The sequence below is a fragment of the Sapajus apella genome, unplaced genomic scaffold (assembly GCF_009761245.1).
Source record: "Sapajus apella isolate SASKATOON/1434 unplaced genomic scaffold, GSC_monkey_1.0 scaffold37, whole genome shotgun sequence".
Taxonomy (NCBI): Eukaryota; Metazoa; Chordata; class Mammalia; order Primates; family Cebidae; genus Sapajus; species Sapajus apella.
In genome coordinates, this window is record NW_022436977.1 from 2,654,183 (window position 1) to 2,676,918 (window position 22,736).

Below are 22,736 nucleotides of genomic sequence, written 5' to 3' on the forward strand. Positions count from 1 at the left end.
CATGCCAAGACTGCACAGAACATCCTGGCAGGATTCACCACCAAGAGGCAATGGGAAATGCTAAGAATGACTCCATTTAGCTGCCATTTAGCTGTGTTTCTAGGAAACTGCTCAGAAATGATGGCCTGGGGCTGTCTTTCCACACTTACTCCTCTGCTGAGCTTTCTCCATTTTAAATGCGGGAGCCACTACGTACACCTCCCTCTGGTTCAATTAAGAGCAGACCCTTGTCTTAAGGAAATACAGACCATTTTGTCAGGGGTGGAAGAGAAATAAGAAGCTGGAAGAAACATGGATATCTCTGTTTCTATTTAGAAATCATGGCAACAAGTAGGACATTTTCTGTCCAGATCTAGAGGGAGAAGCGACAGGAGGAAATTACCTTTACGCTTGTGGGACGTGCCTGGTGAGGTAAGAGAGAGTATCTCAATTTGAATATGAAATTGGGGATGTGTCAGCAATGACAGGCACGGTATCAGGGCTTGCTGAATGTCAGGTAAAACTCCAAGGTCCTGTCTATAATCCCATAGTTCACCCAAATCCGGCTGAACCTCCTTCACCAACTTTTTAAATGCTTGAACATGTAAGTTCCTTGGAGGACAGATAGGGACTCTGCCATATCCAAGTTAGATTCTCTAGTATCTAAGCAACATGGCGGACACATAGCCCTTTATCAATGTTGAAATAACCAGGATTTTTTTTTTAAGATAGGATGTTCTGTTCAATGACATATTTGTGGTCTTTACATGTTGACCAGCCAGCAAGAACTTGCTGAGTACGGACGAGATGGGCAAGGTCCGCATTCCGCTGGCTCGACAGGGGCTCGACGGGAAGAATGGGGAGAACGGCTTGTGTGCCAGGTGGGGAGATGGACATGGACCAGTACCGAGTAATATACAACGCAATGGTTTAGAGGGAGAAGTCAAGGTATGTGGCCTAGACTAAGATGTTGCTAAGCTCACAGGAGAATTCCTGGAACCTACAATCAGGCACAACCTTCCTGTCTACACTGCGAGTTCTTGGGCCAAAACACAGCTCACGTCCACCTATCTGTAGGCTGACAGCAAAGATCTTTTAATATCAAACAAACAGAAGTGAATGATAACCATGGCAACCAAATTTCCTGAACCCACAGCCTGTCAGGTTTCTGTAGGGCCTCTCCATTTGAGAGGCTCTCTGAAATCCAATATGGAAAGGAAGGTTCCATGTGTATGGAAATAACAAGACACAGGGAACATTTTAAATCAGAAGACTGTTCCATATCCAGCATTACTAATGTACTAACAATCCTCTGAATTCTTGAAAAACAACTATACTTTTATGCTAAAGTAGACAGAACGGGTGACTAGAGATGGAAGTTTCAGATTTAAAATCCGACTGGCCCTTTCACCAGCAGACTTAGGAAAGAGCTAACTGCAAAGCTGGACAGCATTCAGCTCAACAGTCCTATCGGCGCCCTTTGGAACTGACAAGTGGTATCATAAAGCTGCCCACCAGGAAAATAGACAGTTTACATCTTTACACCGCCTAACGTACAGTGGGAATATAAATGTCTCATTCAGGCCCCAATCATTGCCTGGAATGGGAAGCTTTCCTTAACAAGAAGCAGATGAGAGGCCCAGAAGCCAAACCTCTTATTCTGTTGGTCTGAATTCTATAGTTTTGTCGCTGAGCACAGAGAATGGCGGTTGAGGGAGGGAAGGTATCGCATGCGTTTCGTCGGTCAGGACACAGGCTTGCAGCTCTTTTCCTGGGCCCTCAGATGCTCTCCTTATGTGAGAGTCCCACACGTGGTCAGCGGCTTTACCCACCTTTCCTTGGGCCACCAGCTCCCTCTGGGCTGCCGAGGCCGATTTGACCAGGGCGCTTGTGGCAGCAGCAATGGATTTAGCAGCTTCCAAGATCTGTTCCTCAAAGTCCAGGGTCTCATCCGCTTGCTATAACCAAAAGAAAACAGCATCACATGCAATTCACATCGACAAAGGGCTCTTTCTTCTAAACCACTTACTGCCGGGCCACCTGGCTCTTCGCCTGCCTATTGTTTTCCGTTGATAAGCCACACCTGAAATGGGACCGTTCCTTAACAAGCAGCAGGCCCGAGGTCTCCGGTGCCAACTTCCAGGACTCTAAGTCAATTTGGTTGCGCCACCCTCAGGTCACAGTGTTGAAGATGTGGCTGGTACCTTTCAGGCATTGAGTTAATGGCCAGGCACAGCAATACGTTTCTTTGTGTGATACAATACCTATCACACCAATTTTATCCTTTGACCTAATTTTAAGTGTGCTGTTTGGTGGCATGAGTATTAATACATTGACCTTGTGAACAGCAACACGAGGACAGAATGGTCAGGATGCCTCCCCACCTGCAGCCCCTCCCCCACACACCAGAAGGAAAAAGCCGTTAGCTTGACATCCCACAGCAATATGAAATCAGCAAATTCAAAGACAGACTCATTTTCTGGAACATAATCTTTAGAGATATCCGTTCACTGTGAATAAAGTATACTCAAATGGTTTTAGCAACATCAATAACCAAAATTGAAATAATACATCAAAATCAGAAAAGTAGATCATGGCACTCACTCTCTTTGAGAGCCTAAGCCTCAAAAATGAACCAAAATAAAAAGAAAAGATGGCTATCAGTTCTGCCAAAGTCGTCTTTTTCCTGGGTAAAAAACAAAGCAAAACAGCACTAGCATTTCCTGAGCAACTGGCTGAGCAACAAGAGAGTTAGAGACCAACCACAGATTGCCCAGTGGTGAAGAGGAAACCAGGGCAATACAACATCAAGGCGGAGCTTGTTCTGCCCCCTGGACACCCGAGGCACAGCTCCACCTTGGGAAGAACGCTGGGCACCATTGTGTAGGTGTTATCAGACCATTAAGCTCTGGTCTAAATTCACCACCATCTCCTTTGCTGCTAAAACAACCCAAGAAGAGAAGCTTTGGGGAAGTGGGACAAGTTTAAAGACTGTGGTCCCAGGCTGCACGGGTTGGAGCACCACAGTTTTGTGGGAGGTGGTGAGATTGGACCTCCAAGATCCCCTGCACGATAACATTCCATGACTAAGTCAATCTAGTTAAGCTGACCTCAGGTCACACAGTGCTGACGATGTGGCTGGTATCTTTCAGGCATTGAGAGATGACAGCCAGGCCCAGGAATACTTTTGTCTGTTTGGTAAAATACATGTAACACAAAACTTACCCTTTTTTTCAATTTCAAGTGTACAATTCAGTGGCATTACAGATATTCGCACTTTGTGCAACAGCAATACATTTTTAACAGTGCCTACCATGTACCAAGTATTTTGTTAGGCACTTCTACATACACTGACTTAATTCTCATCAAAAAAGAAAAACGATCCTATATTGGAATTATCTTTATCCTTATTATTATTTTTTTGAGATGGAGTTTCACTCTTGTTGCCCAGGCTTACAGTGCCATGGTGCAATCTCGGCTCACCACAACCTCCACCTCCTGGGTTCAAGCGATTCTCCTGCCTCAGCCTCCCCAGTAGCTGGGATTACAGGCATGCACCACCGTACCCAGCTAATTCTATTTTTAGCAGAAATGGGGTTTGTCCCTGTTGGTTAGGCTGGTCTTGAACTCCTGATCTCAGGTGATCCACCCACCTCAGCCTCCCAAGGTGCTGGGATTTCAGGTGTGAGCCACCGCATCTGGCCTCTCTTTATCCTTATTTTTACAGTGAGAAATCCCCAGCTCAGGAAGGTAGATTATTAGGCCAAGGTCATGTGGCAGCATGAAGAATCTCAATCAGAATCTAAACCTAAATCTGACTCCAAAGTGAGGCAGTTTAGCCGAAGCCACCCCTTAAGGCATCAGTGAGGCATGATTTGTGCCGGAGGTTCAAAGTCAGCTGCTAATGCTCCCATGTAAAACATCCGACAGGAGGGATATAATTCCTCTCCAGCTCTCTGTTCTTCATGGCCACATCTTAACCCATGGAAGGTGCTCATCTTTTTTTCTTTACAACCCACATTATCAAAATAAAATTTCAATGCACTTCTAGTGGCTCTGAACGCTGGGAGCATTTCAGAAGTTCTGAGACAAACTCGTGTGTTTCTTCTTACTTCTGAGCAAGTCTTGCTCTAAGAGTATTCAGGACAGAAATGAATGCAATTCTACTGGACTCATTTTTGATTGGTGGAGTATAGAATTTGGTGACTGAAATATAGAAATGATCCATTTTAAGACACTCTCACATGAAAGGAACTCTTGTAGTAGGTCCAAAGTAAATTACAGTAGGTTCTAGTTTAAATATATATAAATAATATACATCTTAAAAGATATATTTTAATAACCTTGAGATGAAGCGCTTCTCTGGAAATTCATTCTGCCAAAGAATGTCAGGCACATAACAGATTAAAGCACTGGGGAAATCACAGGATTTTTGACTCCAAACTCATCTCATTTTGCAGATGAGGAAACAGAGGCTCGTGGGAGCTCTTTGTGGCGGTTCCTGAACTCTCCCGTGCTCTTGCCTCAGGTGGCCTCAGCTACGCTATGGGTTCCACGCCCGAGTCCACAGTGTGGAATACTCTGTTAGATTTCTGATTTCCCAAATTTTAAGATTTTCAAAAATGAAATTTCCTTAAAATTAAATGCTAAGTCTTTAGCAAGGGTAGATCTGATAGGATCATCTCATCACAACTGATTTAGAGCCTCTTCCACATCTTCCGCTGCCTGGGAATTTTCTTTTTTTTTAAACACATGCTTGAAATAGATATTCAACTGGGAAATATTTTTGACACCCACAGATTTTTCTGGTAATGGCAACTGTTATAATGCTCTTTGATGAATTTTAATTTTTCTTTCCATAACATCTCTATGCTTTAAAACAGACATGGCAGAAGGCCTTATCTCTGGGAGACATTTGCTCTGATTAGAGAGTATTAGAGATTCTCCTAAGGCTGACTGGGATGGGAACAGGGATGGGGGGGCTAACGTTAGATGCTACAGTTTGGGCGGAGTACCCTGATGAGACCTGCCTTTTGACTCCTCGGTCCCTATTTTCCTGTATGCCAGGTTTATGACTAAGACAGCCTGTACACCCTATCTTTACTGCTGAAATCAGACACCAACGCTTAATGTTTCCTCATACCATACAACTTCTAGCCTTAGAAAAAACGGGATCTCCCCAAGTCAAGGAGACTTGGTGAAAAACCCAGATGCCCCCTCAGTTCCAGCTCCCCCCAGCATGCAGAATAGAATAAGGGAGAAGGAAGGAAGGACACACACTTAACCACATCACAACAAGAAGAGAAACAGAATTGGCTTGGTCTTCAAAGGAATTTCCTAAATAAAAGAATCACAATTAAAATGCACAATTTGTTAATGGAATAGTCCCCACTGCAGCTGAGGCACTAGGGAGACTAAGAAGAGCAACAGGGTACACACTGACTCCAGGGAAGGATCTGGAGGGTGGGCCCTCACAGGGAGCTCTCATTCCCACCTCTTCACCAGAGAGGCTCGGCTGGTTGGTGTCTTAAGATCCTCGTTAGCTGACATGTTACTGACCTGACCAGGGTGAGTCAGATATGTCCCTGTGGTTTACAGAGGGTATAATGGAATCCCCAATTCTGGGTTTTTCATTCTTTCAACAATTAAATCATGTAAAGACCCGCTAAAATAATCTTTTAAAGATTTTGACTAATCCTGTGTATGTGGCTATTTATATTTCTTTGTAACTACTGGCCTCAAGCTAAAGCAAGGAACTTAATACTTCCATTAAACAGGATAAACTGCCGGGCGCAGTGGCTCACGCCTGTAATCCCAGCACTTTGGGAGGCCGAGGCAGGTGGATCACGAGGTCAAGAGATCGAGACCATCCTGGTCAACATGGTGAAACCCTGTCTCTACTAAAAATACAAAAAATCAGCTGGGCATGGTGGCGCGTGCCTGTAATCCCAGCTACTCAGGAGGCTGAGGCAGGAGAATTGCCTGAACCCAGGAGGCGGAGGTTGCGGTGAGCCGAGATCGCGCCATTGCACTCCAGCCTGGGTAACAAGAGCGAAACTCCGTCTTAAAAAAACAAACAAACAAAAAACAAAAACAAAAAAACAGGATAAACTGATAGTCTTTAGCCATAAGAAAGAATGAGATCCTGCCATTTGTAACCACATGGATAGAACTGGAGATGATTATGTTGAGCGAAATAAGCCAGGCACAGAAAGACAAACTTCGCATATTCCCACTTATTTGTGGGATCTAAAAATCGAAACAATTGAACTCATGGACATAGAGAATAGAAGGATGGTTCCCAGAGGCTAGGGAGGGCAGTGAGGGGTTGGGGGGAAGGGGAGGCAGGGATGGTTCATGGGTACACAAAAATAGAATGAATAAGACCTACTATTTGACAGCACAACAGGGTGACTATGGTCAAAAACTTAATTGTACATTTAAAAATAACTAGAATACTGTAATTGGATTGTTTGTAACACAAAAGGTAAATGCTTGAGGGGATGGATACCCCAGTCTCCATGATGTGATTACTTCACATTGCAAGCCTGATATAGTTTGGCTGTGTCCCCACATAAATCTCATCTTGAACTGTAGCTCCCACAATCCCCACCAGTCATGGGAGGGACCTGGTGGGAAGTAACTGAATCATGGGGTCAGATCTTTCCTGTGCTGTTCTCGTGATAGTGAATAAATCTCATGAGATCTGTTGGGAGTTCCCCTACACAAGCCCTTTTGCCTGCTGCCATGTAAGACATGTCTTGCTTCCCCTTCACTCTGCGCCATGATTGTGAGGCCTCCCTGCCACGTGGAACTGTGAGTCAATTAAACCTTTCCTTTATGTATCACCCAGTCCTGGGTATGTCTATGCAAGCAGTGTGACAACAAGCTAATACAATGCCGTATCGAAACATCTCATGTATCCCATAAATATATATACCTACTATGTAACTTCAAAAACTAAACATAAAAAAAACTGTAAAAGAAAAATAAATGGATAGCCCTTGCTGCAGAATCACCTGAGGATCTGGTTAAAGATGCAGACGCTGTTTTGGTAGGTCTGGGGTTGGAGCCAGAAATCTGTATTTCTTATAGACATGGTCACATGCTACTCTGCAGGAAATGCTAGCCTGAACTCAGGAAAACAAACACATACCAGTTAACTTAATCCTACCAGGCTGTGATCCCCTCCGAGGCAAGACTGCGTCTCTCTAGCACAAAATTGGGCAGAGAAGCCCACATGACGATCAACATTTGCTGAATGAATATATCCATTCAAAATGAGTTTCCCAACTTTAGCCAGAGCATACCGCACAAAGTGGGAGAAAGAGAAATGCAGAGTAAGCATCCATATCATCAACATCCACTCCTGGGCCATGGTGGACAGGTGCACACACAGCTATGAGCAGGTTCCTGCTCCGTTTAAGGCCATGGGTTGTTAACTGTACACTCTACTTGCATCCCTCATCTAGCATTCAGTTTGTGACATTTAGTCATGCATGGACATACAAATGTAAACGCAGTGGCATTTTACCAAGAGGCGCTCTTAACAAGACAGCAGCGGGAGAAAGAGTGAACGGATGTACAAACTAACCATCTACTCTGCCTAGTGAAGGTGTTTGCTGCTACCTCTGGGTGCTGAATCTAACTTCTTCTTTGATACAATGTTCTTTTCCCCCTTTCCCTCCACTTGAAAAGGCTATTGGCCAGGTACCCACCAGCTTTTAGCAATCGTTTTTCTTGGGCTGTCTAGCTGACTCATGTTGGTGACAGATTTATCCTCACCTGGGCTTTTTGGTAGCTTCTAGAAAGGTTTGAGCACCCTGTAGTTGACCTCTTCCCTGCATGCAGACCTTCCTGCTCAACCTTTAAAGTCAGTGGCCTAGTGAGATCCCTCCTGGGAAAGGTTTCATATTGGGTTGGCTCCCTTCCCCCGTTTCTCACTTGGGAGAGTATTTGAGACCCCTATATGTATGCTCTGATGGGTTTAAAGTTTCAGGAGCTACATGTCCCCTGGAAGAGGAAATGGTGGGGGTGGGGGAAGTGGTATGGAAAGGGGAGAAGGAAAAGGGGGCGACCTTTCCTTATTTTCATTCTGGCATTTGGCCTTTCATGGGTTCTGAGAACATGGTCTTCGCACTAATTCATTCACCTTCTAAGCCTATTTCCCCTTCTAACCTGTCTGATGGGGTCTTTACAAGTACATGATCAGTAAATGTAAAGCATGGCTGACTCATAGGAGATACTCAAAAACTATGAACAATTAATTAAAAACTATAAGCAATTAAAAACTATGAGCATAGATGGGTACCAGCTTCTCTCTCAGCACCCGACCAGGAGTGAGTGGGACCATCTGGGTCGCAGCCACTGCTCTGTACTTTGGCTGTGTGACTGTGGGGTCTTCACTGCCGTTCTTCAGGTATCAGTTACTCAGTTTTCTGTTTGTCACTTGAGGAGCAACTCAACCTTCCTGGTCCGTTAGCCTAGACATGGACAGTTCCAAATTAAACTTCCCTTAGAAGGCGGTGACTACAATCAGCAGGAACTACTTTTTCTCTTCTGACCTCTCCTGGCCTCCTCAATATCCTTACCAACACCCCCACCCGACACCCTTACCCGCTTCCCCTGCCCACTGTCCCAGTTGGGTCCTGGGCAAGTGTTGGGCAGGGAGAGAATGTCCTCCCATTGTCTGTTTCTTGGCCTTTTCTTTATACCCTGCAATCCCCCAGCTCCTTCCCCCAATGAACTTGAAGGTGAAGGAGCATAAGCCACCCTTAAGATGGCTAAAGGGCTTGCCTCCCTCCCTGAAAACTTCCTTTGAGGGAATGCCTTGTTGAAAGCTAAAAACAAAACACAACGGCCACCCTTCTCACAGTTGGCTCCACAAACTCAGGAACCACCCCTGCTACCATCTCTCCAGTGGGGGCTCATGCTTTGCTCGGTGTTACTCAGTCTTGCAGAATGCTTGCTACTAAAAATCAGGTCATAGTGCATCAGAAACTTTTTAAAAAATCCTCTTGGATATGTTTTTTTTAAAGTGTGAACATCTTGCATTTAATTTAAATGTCCCTGAGGGAAAGGAGGAGGCCAATGCCTAGAACTCCCGCAACAGGAGTGAGGCGTGTTCCTGCCAGTTGGAAGTTGGAGTGGGGCAGGCAGCCACATTTCTCTTTTCTGTTGTCGCAAATTTGGCTGCCACTAGTTTGCTTCTGGTATTCAACAGAGAGATGCCTTGAGGGAGGCCTTAGCTTGTATCCAAAGACCCAAACTCTACAAGGGTTAGATCAATTTCTCTTCGGGAGGACCCACGGATGGGGAGGCTTCAGGACTGCCACCTTTACTAGTTCTAACTAAAGGTAAACCTCCCAGAACAAATGGAACTGCCAAGAGCCAGACACAGACAGCTGGCCTTGTCTCAGGGAAAGCTCTGGAGACACCTTAAACAGGCAACATGAGTGACCGAGAAAGAAACTACCAAATGGCTGTGCCTGTGACCGGGGAGGGACTACACCCTCTGCATCTGCGGAATAAATGCCAGTTCATGCAGCGTCCCCTGGAAAAGGTCCGCACTTGCATGATTAGTATCTTGGGAGTAGTTTTCCCCTAGTATCCATTGCTGTATTTTTGTTTTCAAAATGAAAAGCAAGGCCACTGAAATAATCTTTTAATTACTAGTTCTGTTTGATTAAGAAAAATTGAAGATTTTGTCATGCTCTCTGTAAAAAAGGAAAAGGGGCCCTTGAATGTCTATATAGAAAGCACAGACAAAAGATAACAGAGTTCTTTCCAAGATTTATCAGATACACTCCCTACATCTTAAGTTCCCTTTTTATGTCTATGAAGGGTCTGACAAGGGCCTACTGGTCTATCCTGGAGGGGCGTCTCCTGGGTACATGTACTGGTGAGTTCTCTCATATTTGCTTTTCTTATTTATTTATGTTTTTAAGACGGAGTCTCGCTCTGTCACCCAGGCTGGAGTGGAGCGGTGCAATCTCGGCTTACAGCAACCTCTGCCTCCCAGGTTCAAGTGATTCTCCTGCCTCAGCTTGCTTTTCACACTCTGTATGCCCCTGGTCTGGAACCAACAAGTGTCACTCAAAGCCACGTGCAGTCATATAAAAGATACTGCATTTGTCCTCCTCCCTGAACAACTGGTTCCTTTTCCCTTCACCATATTAATCAACACAGAGGACATGCCAGTCAGTGACAAAGTCACACAAAGAAACAAAAAAAATCATATCAATTCAAGCCAATGGGCTTCGTCTGCAGGACCTTCTGGAACCATATTTTTCTTGATATGGTAACTTGCTGTCTCTTTTCCATGGCCATCTGCCATTTCAGTCAAACAATGTCAACTGTTTGACTGAAATGGCAGATGGCCATGGAAAAGAGACAGCAAGTTATCATGAACTCAAAACCAGTGTTCTCGAGCTGTGTGAAGGAGGGACCGATTGGGGCAGCATCTTGAAAGTTGCCTGACAGAAGACCTGCGGACGCTTCTCAATGGAGAGGGATTCCAGAGACAGGTTCCATCGTGTAACTCCGGGACTCCAACATCGCAGGACCCTCTCCTGTGTCATCACCTCTCTCGCCTGTTGCTGTTGGCAACCCCATCACTATGCATTCACCTGTAAGCAATGTGGCAATGACTTCTATACACTTAGGGGAAGCTTTCATGACTGACTGTTTAAACCATTTGCTCACACCTTTTCTCCTCTAAAACACTGAGCTATGAGCACAGTAGTGCTCTTTCCAGAAAGCGGTGCTCACAGTCGTTTGTTGAGAGAACTCAGAATAAACTCACACATACTTCACAGGCTCTTCTATAATGAAGAGGTCAAAACCAACCAAAGGCTGTTATGTACCAGAAAAAAATGTTTTCTATATCATAATCCCAAACTTCCTGCCACAGTCAATTAGGCTATATAATTATTTTCTGATTGTTGGCTTATTCTAAATATTACCAACCTCCACTGACATGTTAACCTAAACAGGAAATTTCAAGAGCTCAGTGAACATCATATTATCTTCATGAGATATATTTAGTCCTATCCAAGGTTTGTATAAAGCCCACTGACTCACTATCCACACAGTTGATATAGAGGATTTGGTTTATACATTCTGTTACTGTGAGTAGAAAGGAAAGTTACAGAAAATTGATTCGTGCTCCTTGAATTTTTGCTGAAACCCTGACATGAACTTATTCATTGAAGATGAATTGAAGATCAGGATAAAAATGAACCAAAATGAAATATAAATCTAGATGTGTTCGAGGTTATGAACCTGACCTTTATTCTATGTCACAGACATGAGTTGGAACCGTTTTTTCCACTGAGCATATTGAATTCCTTGATTCATCACTGCACAAAACTAAGCCACACAAAATATCGTAGGCTCTTATGAAACATCAATCATTATTATTTGTTTCTGTAATAAGCAAATAATCTAGTAATACTGGTACAGGTCTCAAACGTTACAAGAAGAAATGGAATATAACATGAATTGTAATGAGTGCTCCGTCTTCTAAATCTATTTGTGATTTTTAACGTGTTCTTTCCTGTTGCCTTATAAACTTTATTAGGAACCCCCGGAGACAGGGCAAGACACTGTAGGAATATGTTTGATATATAGTTGGATTAAATAACAACCTAATATATCAAACATATCACACAGAGGCCTGCAGCAAAGGCATCCAGGTTTGACTGAGCTCGAGACTAGGCACAGTACTGAAGGTTACGGCTGCAGGGGGTGGTCACTTTTGCAGCAACTCCGATACCTGTCTTTGGAGCACAGGTCTGCCTGCAGGTGTGGAAACGGCGCCATTAACAATACTGTCAGCACATGCACTAGAGCTCACTGACATTCTCATTTCCCCAGGTGAGCGGCGGATTCAACCGTGCATGTCTGGGAGATTCCAGGCAAAAAGTGATGCTTAAGTTTTAGGAGTCTGAGGTGGAAATATACCAGAATCATCATGTGATAAACCATGAGCCATTCTCCTTTAAAAGCAGGCAACCTGAGAATGTGGTGAGCAGCGCATTTTAAACAAAATTACTGTCCCTCCCCAAACTCTTCTTGAAAGCAGTACAAATACTCCCCAGAAGGGAGACATATTCATTTTATACTCATGGGTTGTGCGTACAAGGGTAGGGTTATAGGGACGTAATAGCCATTGTTTACTTATAGTATCCTGAGGATTTTTTTAAGGGTTTGGGAAAGAATGGAGAGAAGGGATTAACCTCTAACGACTGGCTGATTTTGGTGTCAGATTGTTGTTATTGTTTTGTAATTGGGGAAATAAATTCCTTTATCAAGGCAAACAGGATATTTTATTTCATGCAAAAGTTATTGCAAAGTGTATTGCCCTATTAGGCAGGTGTAAAAACTATGTTTTGGGTTGAAGGTTTTTCAAAACAGGTTCATAGATAATATCCATGTGGTAGTAGCTTCTGGTCATCAGGCAGAGAAAGACTTCAGACCATTGTAAAGCATTCTAGAAGTACCAAGCACCCTTCCTAATATGATGGGAGTGACCTAAGGTAGGAACCCTCAAACAAAGGATTCACATCATCAGTTATGTTAACCTTGACCTTGGCCAAAGGATTCCTTGGCTTTCCTGTAAAAACCCTCAACGTAAACACAAAGGCTCTATGATCCTAGAGTACTGTATGGAGTCCTTACTGGCCCACTTCAGCAGTCACCATTAATTTTTAAGGTGCAGTTATTTTTAAACCATTGTTTTATAAAAGGTTAAAACACAGACCCTTCCATCATCCAATTCCATCATCACTCTTCTACATTCCCTACTTATTTTCTTCATCTGCAGGTATTTTTTTTTTACAGTTGTAATCATGAGTACATAATTCTGCATCCTTTCTGTCATACCATGAGCATTTTCTTCATGTTACACAGTCCTAGCAACCATTATTTTTCATAGCTGAATAATATTCCTTTGAGGAGACACTTGGTCACATCCAACTGCTCATTACTATGAACAACGCTGCAAGGGTCAACCCTCTCACAGGATACAACTTTCTTCGCCTCTTGGATTTCCTCCTCAGGACAGATTCCCAGAGGTGGGATTAGTAGCTCAAAGGGCACACATAAACCACAAATGGCCCTCGTGGGACTAGACCAGCCTTCTCTGACAATGGGGAGTGGGCACATGGAAACAGGGACTTATATGGACTAAAACTGTCACACAGAGCCATACGCAGGCCTCCCAGCTGAGTGACGGTGGTCTGACCCTGGCAAGGTAATTTGCCTCTTGGTGCTTCTGACTCGAATGGACTTTTTGAAAGGATCAGATGAGTGAGTCCATGTCAAGTACCTAGAAAAGACTGCCTGGCACATGCTTGGCCCTTGAACAATGTGAGCTTTCTATTTTTCCTTTTCTCGGGGGCCTGTGGAATAGTTTTTATTTCAGGCATTTCCTAGGGAAAAAGTCCCAGACACATATTTTCAGTGATGATGATGATAATAATGGTGATACAGTTACTATCTACCGAGTCTCACTGTGTGTCAGGCAGTGTTCTTATACCATCTTATTTAATTATTATAATAATAATCCTATGGGGTAAGAACTTTAATAATTTTGTTTTCCCATCTGGAATCAAAAAGTGAATGACCAGACAGGGGGAAACCAGGATACAGACACAGACAAGAGCTCAGAAGGACCCTGAAGAAGGACAAAGGGAAAGACACTGAAATAGGAGCTCTTAGAATACGGTGAGTGTTAATGTTTACTTAGCACTCAGCTCATTCTCCAGGAGAACCAATGTGTCAACTGACATGGCTTCGGCATTGGCAGATAGGGCCCTCCCCAGGAGAGGCCACTCGTGATAAATCAGACGAGGAAATGGAAAGACATTATGCGCCAAACCTCTAAATCTTATTTAATGGTTGACTCTTAAGTTTAAAGTGTACTTTTCATTCAAGATTAACTTCACTGACAAAGCAGAAACAAAGGCATAACCAGAAAATGGAGTTGTCTCAACATCCACACTTGGCTCTTAAGTTTGTAAGAAAAACTCTGATGATACCAGGCAACCCAAGCCTCTCAGGTGGAGGCCAGCAGAGAGAACCATAGTAAACCGCGACATCGGAGGCCAAAATCCTTAAGTTATATCTTGATGAGAAAATGTTTAAGTGCCTTTCCCGACTCCACAGCGACTATTAGGAGGTTGGTTCTAAGAATTCGAAGGTTTTAAGAGTGTTCCCAAGCTTAACAGACCCAGTCTGTGCTTATTTCATACACTACACTGTTTTTGAGTGGTCTCCTCTATTTCAGGGCCCAGATTCCATACCTTGGTCTTACAAAATTAGATACATTTTTAGGTATACCTAAATTGGTGGAATCCAACCCTTTCCTGAGGGGAAAAGCCAGATTTTATTTCCAAACATATCTGGGTCCTTAGAAATTGGTGAGTTACACGTACCACCAGGGCTTACTTGAATTGGAAGAAAAAGAGGATGCCTCTGGTTCTGCCACCTTCCTGCTGAAGACGGTCATGGAAGGTGGGGAGGCAGATATTACCTTACCAGGGTTGGGGGCTTTGCCCCTGGAGACAGCCCTAGCTTATCATCCTTTTATTCAGAAAGTGTCCGTCTTCCTGCCTAATCTAATAGTATCTCTTTCCTTTAAATGGCTATTTCTCTTCACATATAATCTTAAGTTTCAGACGTTTATCTAGATGACAAACACAGATGGGAAAAACATACCAGCTACCCATCCTCTCCAGCATATCTGAAAAAGCCTGGCAAGGGTACACTTTTAAAGTTCTCATTGCCCTCTGATTCCCAGCAGTGCTATTTCTTTGTAAAAAGCAAAAGAGAAACCAGAAAACTGGAGGCTAACAATCTCCTATCCAGCAACGGGAGCTTCCGACAGGAAGCATCCAACACCTGCTTTAGATAATGGAACTAAATCAAGACTGGAAATGCCCCAGTTCTTCCTTTGGAAACCCAGAGGTATTTTTCTGCGTGGTTAACTTGAAAGACTCATCCACCGTTTTTAACCCCCATACTCTAAAACAGTGCCGGGCAGGTAGATCAGGTTTTCTGCTTGCTAATCTGACCCTGGGGAAGGAGCTAATCTCCCTGCAGTACTCCTAGCTCCATTTCTCAGCCACCCACTGAAAGACTCATCGACACCAGACAGGCAACCACAAATGAACACTTACTTTTGGTTTTGCTCTTGGCTTCAGTTGCTCTAACTTCTTAGCAGCAGCTTCAATAGATGCTGCAGCCCCCAGTAACTCCGTTTCTGCAATGACCGTTGGGTCTTCCGGATCCACCCACTCGGTTCCTAGAATCAGCCCAAAAGAAGGTGATGCTTGGTAGCTGCAGACCTCAGGGCACAGGCTTAATTACAAACAATGTCTGGATTTGCATGCACGAAGGCTCCAGGAGCCTGACCTGCATTATCCTAAGGAACGTTCCTCCTGGGCTCTCATAAAGGCCTTCTGGATGGGGGTGGGGGGCGGTGCTAATCCTGGTTTTCTAAGTCAGTTGTGTGTATGGCTCCGCCACAGGGTAGTCACCAAGCAGCTTCAAAAATGAACTTATGGACCAAGGCTTGAGCCTTGCTCTGATTTTGAACTTAAAGCTCAGGAATATAAGTAAGTATCCTCAGGACACGCTTGACTATGCTGTAGGTCTTCTCCCGGGAACCCAGGAGGAATGACCCCTCAACCTTAATTCAAAGTAAAGGAAATTGGTGAGAAGGCATTTCCTCAGTGAGCTGACTGCTTCTATGTGAGCATTTTTAAAGGGTGTCCCAACGGTGTTTTCAGGTAGCATCATTTTCAAAACATGAAGGATTATTTGAATGAGAATAAATATCCTGATGAATGAAAATGCGGCCAAAAAAGGAATGCAGAGTGAGTAGTTCTAGATGGAGGATACCATTTAAGTCAAAGCACTACATACAAGACTAGAGAATAGACTTGCTTCAGGGAAGCTGTTACTGTTTCAAGCTCATCTAAACCCATTTGCTTGAAGGAAGTCCTCACTGTATTCCTGGCTGCATCTGCCAGCTGTAGGCCTATGCCGGCTATGCTTTTCCTCTGCGCAGTCTGCTGTATTAGCACTGCCTGGGAGGGCTGCCCTCCACCAAGACACAAGAATCCAGCCTACCTTTCATGGCTTCCGCCGCCTGGATAAGCTCCGTCACAGCACCGGCGACTCGCTTGGAGAAAGCGGCCAGCTGCTGCTTGAGTTCTGGGGTTGGTTTCTGAAGAATCTACAGGTGAAGGGCAAGTCAGAGGCATGAGGAAGACAGTAACCACTGGGATGGGAAAGAGGTACACTTCTCCTGGTGGATGTGGAGTCAGATAGCCTGGTTTAAGTTGCATCTCTATCCCAAGTGACTTCAGATTCTTGTGGAAAAATCCTTAAGACTCACTGGGTTTCAGTCTCCCCGTGTGAGAAATGAAAAGCTGGGAACCAGTGGTGTCTCTAAGGTCCCTTCTGACACAGCTCTTAAGATCACAAAGGAGACAAAGTCCTTACTTGTCTTTTATTTGGACCTTCGTTGGTCCTTTATTTGTACATAAAACACACATGCACCTGAAAATTACCCAAAGTTTAAGAACATTCTGGCTGGGTACAGAGGCTCACACCTGTATCTTCGCACTTTGGGAGGCAAAGGCGGGAGCATTGCTGGAGCCCAGGAGTTCGAGACCAGCCTGGTCAACATAGCAAGATGGCATATCTTTTAAAAAATTAAAAATTGGCAGGGCATGGTGGCACACACCAGTAGTCCCAACTATTCAGAAGGCTGAGGTGGGAGGATCTCTTAAGCCCAGGAGGGCAACGCTGCGGTGCATGGGCCACAGAGAGATTCTGTCTCTTTATAATAATAATAATAATGATGATGATAAAGAACATGCTGAGTGAAGGCAAAAGCCCCAGGCTATGGGCCAATCAGTACTTGTAACAAAACAAAGGACCACAGGAAATGTGCCACTCAAATCCTACAGACAAAATCCCTACAGGAGCAACAACTGACTGATCAGGAGGATCATTCCTGAGAAAACAATCCATTTCCAGAGTTTTGACTGCAAGCTCTCCTGGGAGAAGTCCTGAGGATGTGCCCTCTTTGGAATTAATTCCAAGGTTTTAAAAAATTATCTTTTGCTTTTTTTAAATGAATTTTTAAAAAGGTACTGAGAATCCTAAACACCTTTAAGACATTCACAGCTGATTTCTTCTCAAACTCATCCATGAATGGAACTGTGACACAGGATGAGAGCTCTTCCCCTGGAAACCAGGGATCTAAACACTGGTGCACACCGTCCTATCCCTTCCTCATGCTGAAATACCTCTTCCAATGCTCTTTTCTGTTATCTCTTTCTCATGTTTCCCAATGGTGATCCTCAGATTTATAAATGTTCAGACAGTCGGGAGAGTAGTGTAACTGCTGTCTGTCTCTGCACAATTTTGCAGCTTCTGAATAGGGGACAAAGCAACAGCTTTGGAAATGGACAAACCTGTGTTCAAACCTGGCTTCATCCATCACTGGTTTTATATCTGTTTTCTCGTGTGTAAAGCTGGGATAATGCCTATATCTCAGGGTTGGCGTAAAGATAAAATGGAGGCCGGACCCGGTGGTTCATGCCTGTAGTTCCAGCACCCTGGGAGGCTGAAGGTGGTGGCTCATCTGAGGTGAGGAGTTTGAGACCAGCGAGACCAACAAGGTAGTCTCTACTAAAAATGTAAAAATTAGCTGGGCATGGTGGCAGGTGCCTGTAGTCCCAGCTACTTGGGAGGCTGAGGCAGGAGAATTGCTCGAACCTGGGAGATGGAGGTTGCAATGAGCCAAGATGGCACTATTGTACTCCAGCCTAAGTGTCAGAGCGAGACTACGTCTCAAAAAGTAAGTAAATAAATAAATAAAATGGAGTTAACACATGGGGAGTATTTCTCATGACACTTAGAACGCAATAGGCTTTCATTAAATGTTGATTCCCTTCTTGGTGCCCCACACTCTTTCCCCTGGCCAGGTAGCACAGTCATTCATAGGAATCTGGAAAGATGGCTTTCAGACTCCAGGACTAATCCCTTTGCACCATGACTATAAAGAAAGCTTAGGAAAAAAAAAAAAAAAAGATTAGTCAATGGGTTACACTATGACCAGCCCTGGACACAGTAGTGTATAGATGACATTATGTCATACACACAAATGGGTTTGTCAGCAATCTTTGAGCATTACTTCATATGCATCTATCCTCATCTTCCCTCCTCTTACAATCTTTTACACTTCTTTCATATTTGCTACTGTTCTATGATGATTCCAGCTGCTCTGTGATTCTCATTCTCTCACACTAAGGCCTCCATATACCACTCTGCAGATACTAAGAATTCAGTAAAGATCTTTGAATGAATGAACAAATGAATTAACAAATGAAAAACAGACCAATACATGATGGAGACAGATCCTACTCTGATGGCTTCTTAGACCAGTTACAAAAGAACACTAGAACCATGGAGAAGTAGAAGGAAGGGGGATAAATGCCTTTTACCTTCCAAGACAGCCAATAGGCAGGCAGTTTAGTTAAGCATAGGTTCAGTAGTCAATATCAATGTACCTGTGTAACAGGTACTTATCTTCTCTCTAAGCCTCAATTTATTAAGTGAGCACAACAGTCTTCCCTTATAGAGTTGTGGTGAGATTATATAAATTAATATAAAGAGCTACTGATAGAAAAGTTCTGGTGTGTGGCCTGAGCATGAGAATCTTTTTAAGTTCCCTGGGTGACTCTCAGATGCGGTCATAGTTGTGAACCACTGCTTTAGACTTAGATGGTGGCATCTGTCACCACTTAATTGCAGAAAGCTTGTACCATATTTGTCTGAAACAACATAGCGTATGTTGTTTCATAAGGCTACCAGGTTATTAATAGTTATGGCTCAGGATCTCACTGGCTAAGCAGTCCACAGGCATGGGTTTCTCTAAAGTGACCAACACAACATGAATAAGCAAATGGTTGAAGGTATGGTGGGGACATTCATAATTAATGGTAAAAGACTAGATGATTTCTCCCTAAGCTCAAGACAAGGAAAGGATGTTTGTTCATATACTTCTACCAACATTCCCACAAAGCAGAATGATTAAAGACTTCTGTCTCTAAAAGAGGAGCTGTTAATTCAGAAGTGTACACTATGACGGCTTTCTCAGACAGAGAACAGCGCTGATAAAGAACCTGAGCTTTAGATTATGGAGGAAGAGAGGAGTTCTATTTTTAGTCTACCATTAAGTCAACATGATTTCTGATAGCAGACAATAGACAGATCCAAATTAAAGCTCTGCCAGTGGAAGCAAGGGGAATTTTAGCCCTGCCAAAGATCTCATACTGTGGTTTTGTGGAAATACTGAACCGTGATAGCTGCAGAGGCAAAGTAGCTGCTTCTTGTCCTGCAATACAAATCCTCTACGATAAACCAGCAAACAGCAAGTGCAGGAGGCCACTGCCACTCAAACAGGCATCTCTACAGTGTCACAAAGCAGCTCTCAGGGCAACAGGGAGATGGCTCTGTCCAAATTACATCCTATGTTTGTTGAGAGTTAACTGAATTCTCTAAAGGATTCCCCAGGCAGGGGTCCTCCATTTGTAGTCTCTAAATACCAAAAGGTTCTAACTAGGCTTTGTGGGTCTGTGATTCCTCTTAACAGTTTGAGGATTGTTCTGTGTGTCTGTGCTGACGTTTCTTTGATGAGGGTTGCGGGAGGCAAGAAATAACCCAGGGTTTTCAGTTCAAAGGGGCCCATGACCCACAAAAGATGAAGAATGCTGAAATCATGATAGTCACTGGCATCTATAACAGAGGAAAAGAGAATGGGAGCGGGAATAGATAAAAAAATTTATTATTATTCATATGTTTCTTTAAATTATAAGCATCTGAAGCAAACAGGACAAACTGTTAATAAAATCAGTCAGTCATAAATTGTGGGCACATGGACGCTGATACTAGTTTCTGTATTTATTTAAGCATCTTCCAAAGAAAAATATACAAACCAGCCAAAAACGGCTAAGAATCCTTGGCTCTAGACATTTTAAAGGAACAAGGACAAGACAGCAGTAACTCATGCACATTTTCATCTGCCTTGATTTAAGAAAAGCAGCTCACTGAAGAGGATCCCTGATTCTCCTTGAACCACCTGAAAATGACTTCAACTAGTTTCTGAACAACTAGATTGCTGAACACTTTCTCTAAACCTTGATTTCTAGAATTTTCTCTCTCCCTTTTTGTAAAAAATGAACAATTATCTGACCTTTCTTCAGCTCTCAGGAATCTCCACTGATTCTCTTTGGAATTGTTAAAAACAGGGGATCAATGTTTCAAGCATTTCAGGAAGACTACCCCAAGATCTACAGGTACAGTCTGGTTTAAGTCGACTCTTCCCAGTGGAGAGGCTATGGTCATATGATCATACAATCTTTCTGCAGAGACCAAAGAACAGAGTGAAGGGCAGAGTGAGTTAGAGAGGTGTGTGAGTGTGTGTTTATGTGTGAGAGAGAATAAAAATCTCTAGTTTTTAATTGCTTTTTAAATCTGTTGCCCGCAAAAAAACTCATCAAATTTTAGTACATATTCTTTTCTTCTAAAGAGAATTTCAAAAAAAATTTGATGTCTTCTCTAGACTAGCAATTTGGCTTTCATTTTCTGATTGACGTTAGAATCCCCTCTGAAAATGAAAACGACTTCCCAGGTTTGGACATTCTCATTTTCCTCATTTCTTGTTGGGCCATCACACAGCACTGGCCTGTGGCTTACAGGAGTCTCAGTATGAAATAATATTCCTCTTTCTTATCCTTATTTTAACCCAGATTTCTAGGAGTTATGGCTAATGGTGTGAATATGAACTTATTTTTGGCAGCAGACCTAAGACAATGACCAATGTCACAAATTTAGGTGACAGAATACTGTTGAGAGGGGTCTATAATTTTTCACCAGGAACTTGTATTTTTTATATGTTTATGATAATTCCCTAGAAACAGAGGCTTGTTTTTCTCCCACATTAGAAAATACTCTGCTTTTTAAGGAACAAAAATAAATTTTTATTAGAAAATACTGTCTTGCTTTTTAAGGAACAAAAATAAATACATGAACATGAAGAAATAAATAAATACATAATGCTATTTCACCCACATCCTTGGATGTCAGAGTCATCAGCACTTGTCAACTTCGAGGAGGAAAACTTTTTTTTGATAGTTTTCTCTTTTATTGTTTCACTCTTTAATATTTTATAAACAACAACAAAGACCGCTGAGGGGGGCTGACTAGATTATAAACGGATTAGGGGCCACTGTGTGCTTAGCTTATATTTCTTTTGTGTGGTCTACAGAAGGAAGTCAATAAAATAAATGATGACTTAAGGAATCAACCATAAAGCCCAAATGATAAGCCTTTTTCCTGTATTCTCTCTCTGTCAGGGAATATTTCTGAAGTCCCCTTTTTCCATTATTTCTCCAACTTTTTTCCTTCTACTGATTCATGTTTCTTCAAGATCTAGCCTTGACTCTATTCTCTTGTGTCTGTACTGTATGCTCTTATTAAAAGCCCATATTGGCCAGGCATGGTGGCTCATGCCTGTAATCCCAGCACTTTGGGAGGCTGAGGCGGGCAGATAACCTGAGGTCAGGAGTTCAAGACCAGCCTGGCCAAAATGGTGAAATCCCATCTCTACTAAAAAGACAAAATTAGCTAGGCCTGGTGGCTAGTGCCTGTAATCCCAGCTATTTGGGAGGCTGAGGCAGGAGAATCACTTGAACCCAGGAGGTGGAGGTTGCAGTGAGCCTAAATCATGCCATTGCACTCTAGCTTGGGCAACAAGAGCAAAACTCCATCTCAAAAAAAAAAAGGCCCATATGCATGAATAAAAGCCTTCAACTGCCAGTACTAGAACTGTATCTCCATCTTTACATCTGGACAATGTTTCAAACGTAAAGTGTGCCTAATTAAACATAGGCACCCTGTAAGTTTTATAGATTTTATCTATAAAATCTCCCTTTCTTCTGTCTTGCTCTGTCAGTAGCATTACCATGACCCTAATCATGAAGCTCAAGAACTTTGGGGGTAACTTTTAATCTTCCTTTCACTGCGTCTCATACTTAGTTGCTAACTTTTGACAATTTCATTTAAAAAATGTATTTGGATCTTTTCAGTCTCAAGGGGGAAAATGCTTACTGCAAAGGATGAGATGGATTCTGTTTCTTTTATAGAAATAGTTTTACTATCATTTAGCTTTTCTTCCTGTTAGTGATTTCATTTTAGTACCAGCTACCATAAACCCCTGAAAGGCCTTACAGAACCAGGACATCGATATTTCTACCATGGTTAAGACGACATTGACAGCAATTGTATAGAACGAGGAAAAGAAACTCAGCTGGCAGGCTTTTAACAGATGCATCAAGATTTCAGAGTCCTGATTCTACAGAAAATACAAGGAAGAATCCATAACAGAAAATCGATCACCTAAAATGTCAACAATCACCACAGAAGTACATCTGGCCACAAAGTGCAATCTGTTCTTGCCTAGGCTCTGAGAAAGAAAGCCGTGGTCACTCTCCCTCCTTCCAACCTCCACCCTCCATGAGATGAGACCTCCTGAAGGACCTGTGATGCTGGGTCTCCCTGCAGCAAGTGCCCTTCTTCCTATTCCACAAAAAGGTGCTGATTACCATCAGGGCTGATGCTGACATAGTGACTGAGTGGTCACTGAGCAGGAGTCTCTGAATGTGTGGCCTAGGAGT

At 43.1% G+C, this 22,736-nt stretch overlaps 1 protein-coding gene across 9 annotated transcripts in view; it reads right to left on the reverse strand.

Annotated features, from left to right (window-relative positions):
- TLN2 (talin 2) overlaps nt 1-22,736 on the reverse strand; it is a 458,983-nt gene that overhangs the window by 8,854 nt on the left and 427,393 nt on the right. For all 9 annotated transcript variants that reach the window (XM_032297261.1, XM_032297255.1, XM_032297258.1 and 6 more), the window contains 3 exons: nt 16,117-16,222; nt 15,162-15,286; nt 1,812-1,937 (listed from right to left, as the gene is read on the reverse strand). In XM_032297261.1, the coding sequence (XP_032153152.1) occupies nt 1,812-1,937; nt 15,162-15,286; nt 16,117-16,222 (357 nt within the window). The remainder of the gene's footprint in view (nt 1-1,811; nt 1,938-15,161; nt 15,287-16,116; nt 16,223-22,736) is intronic.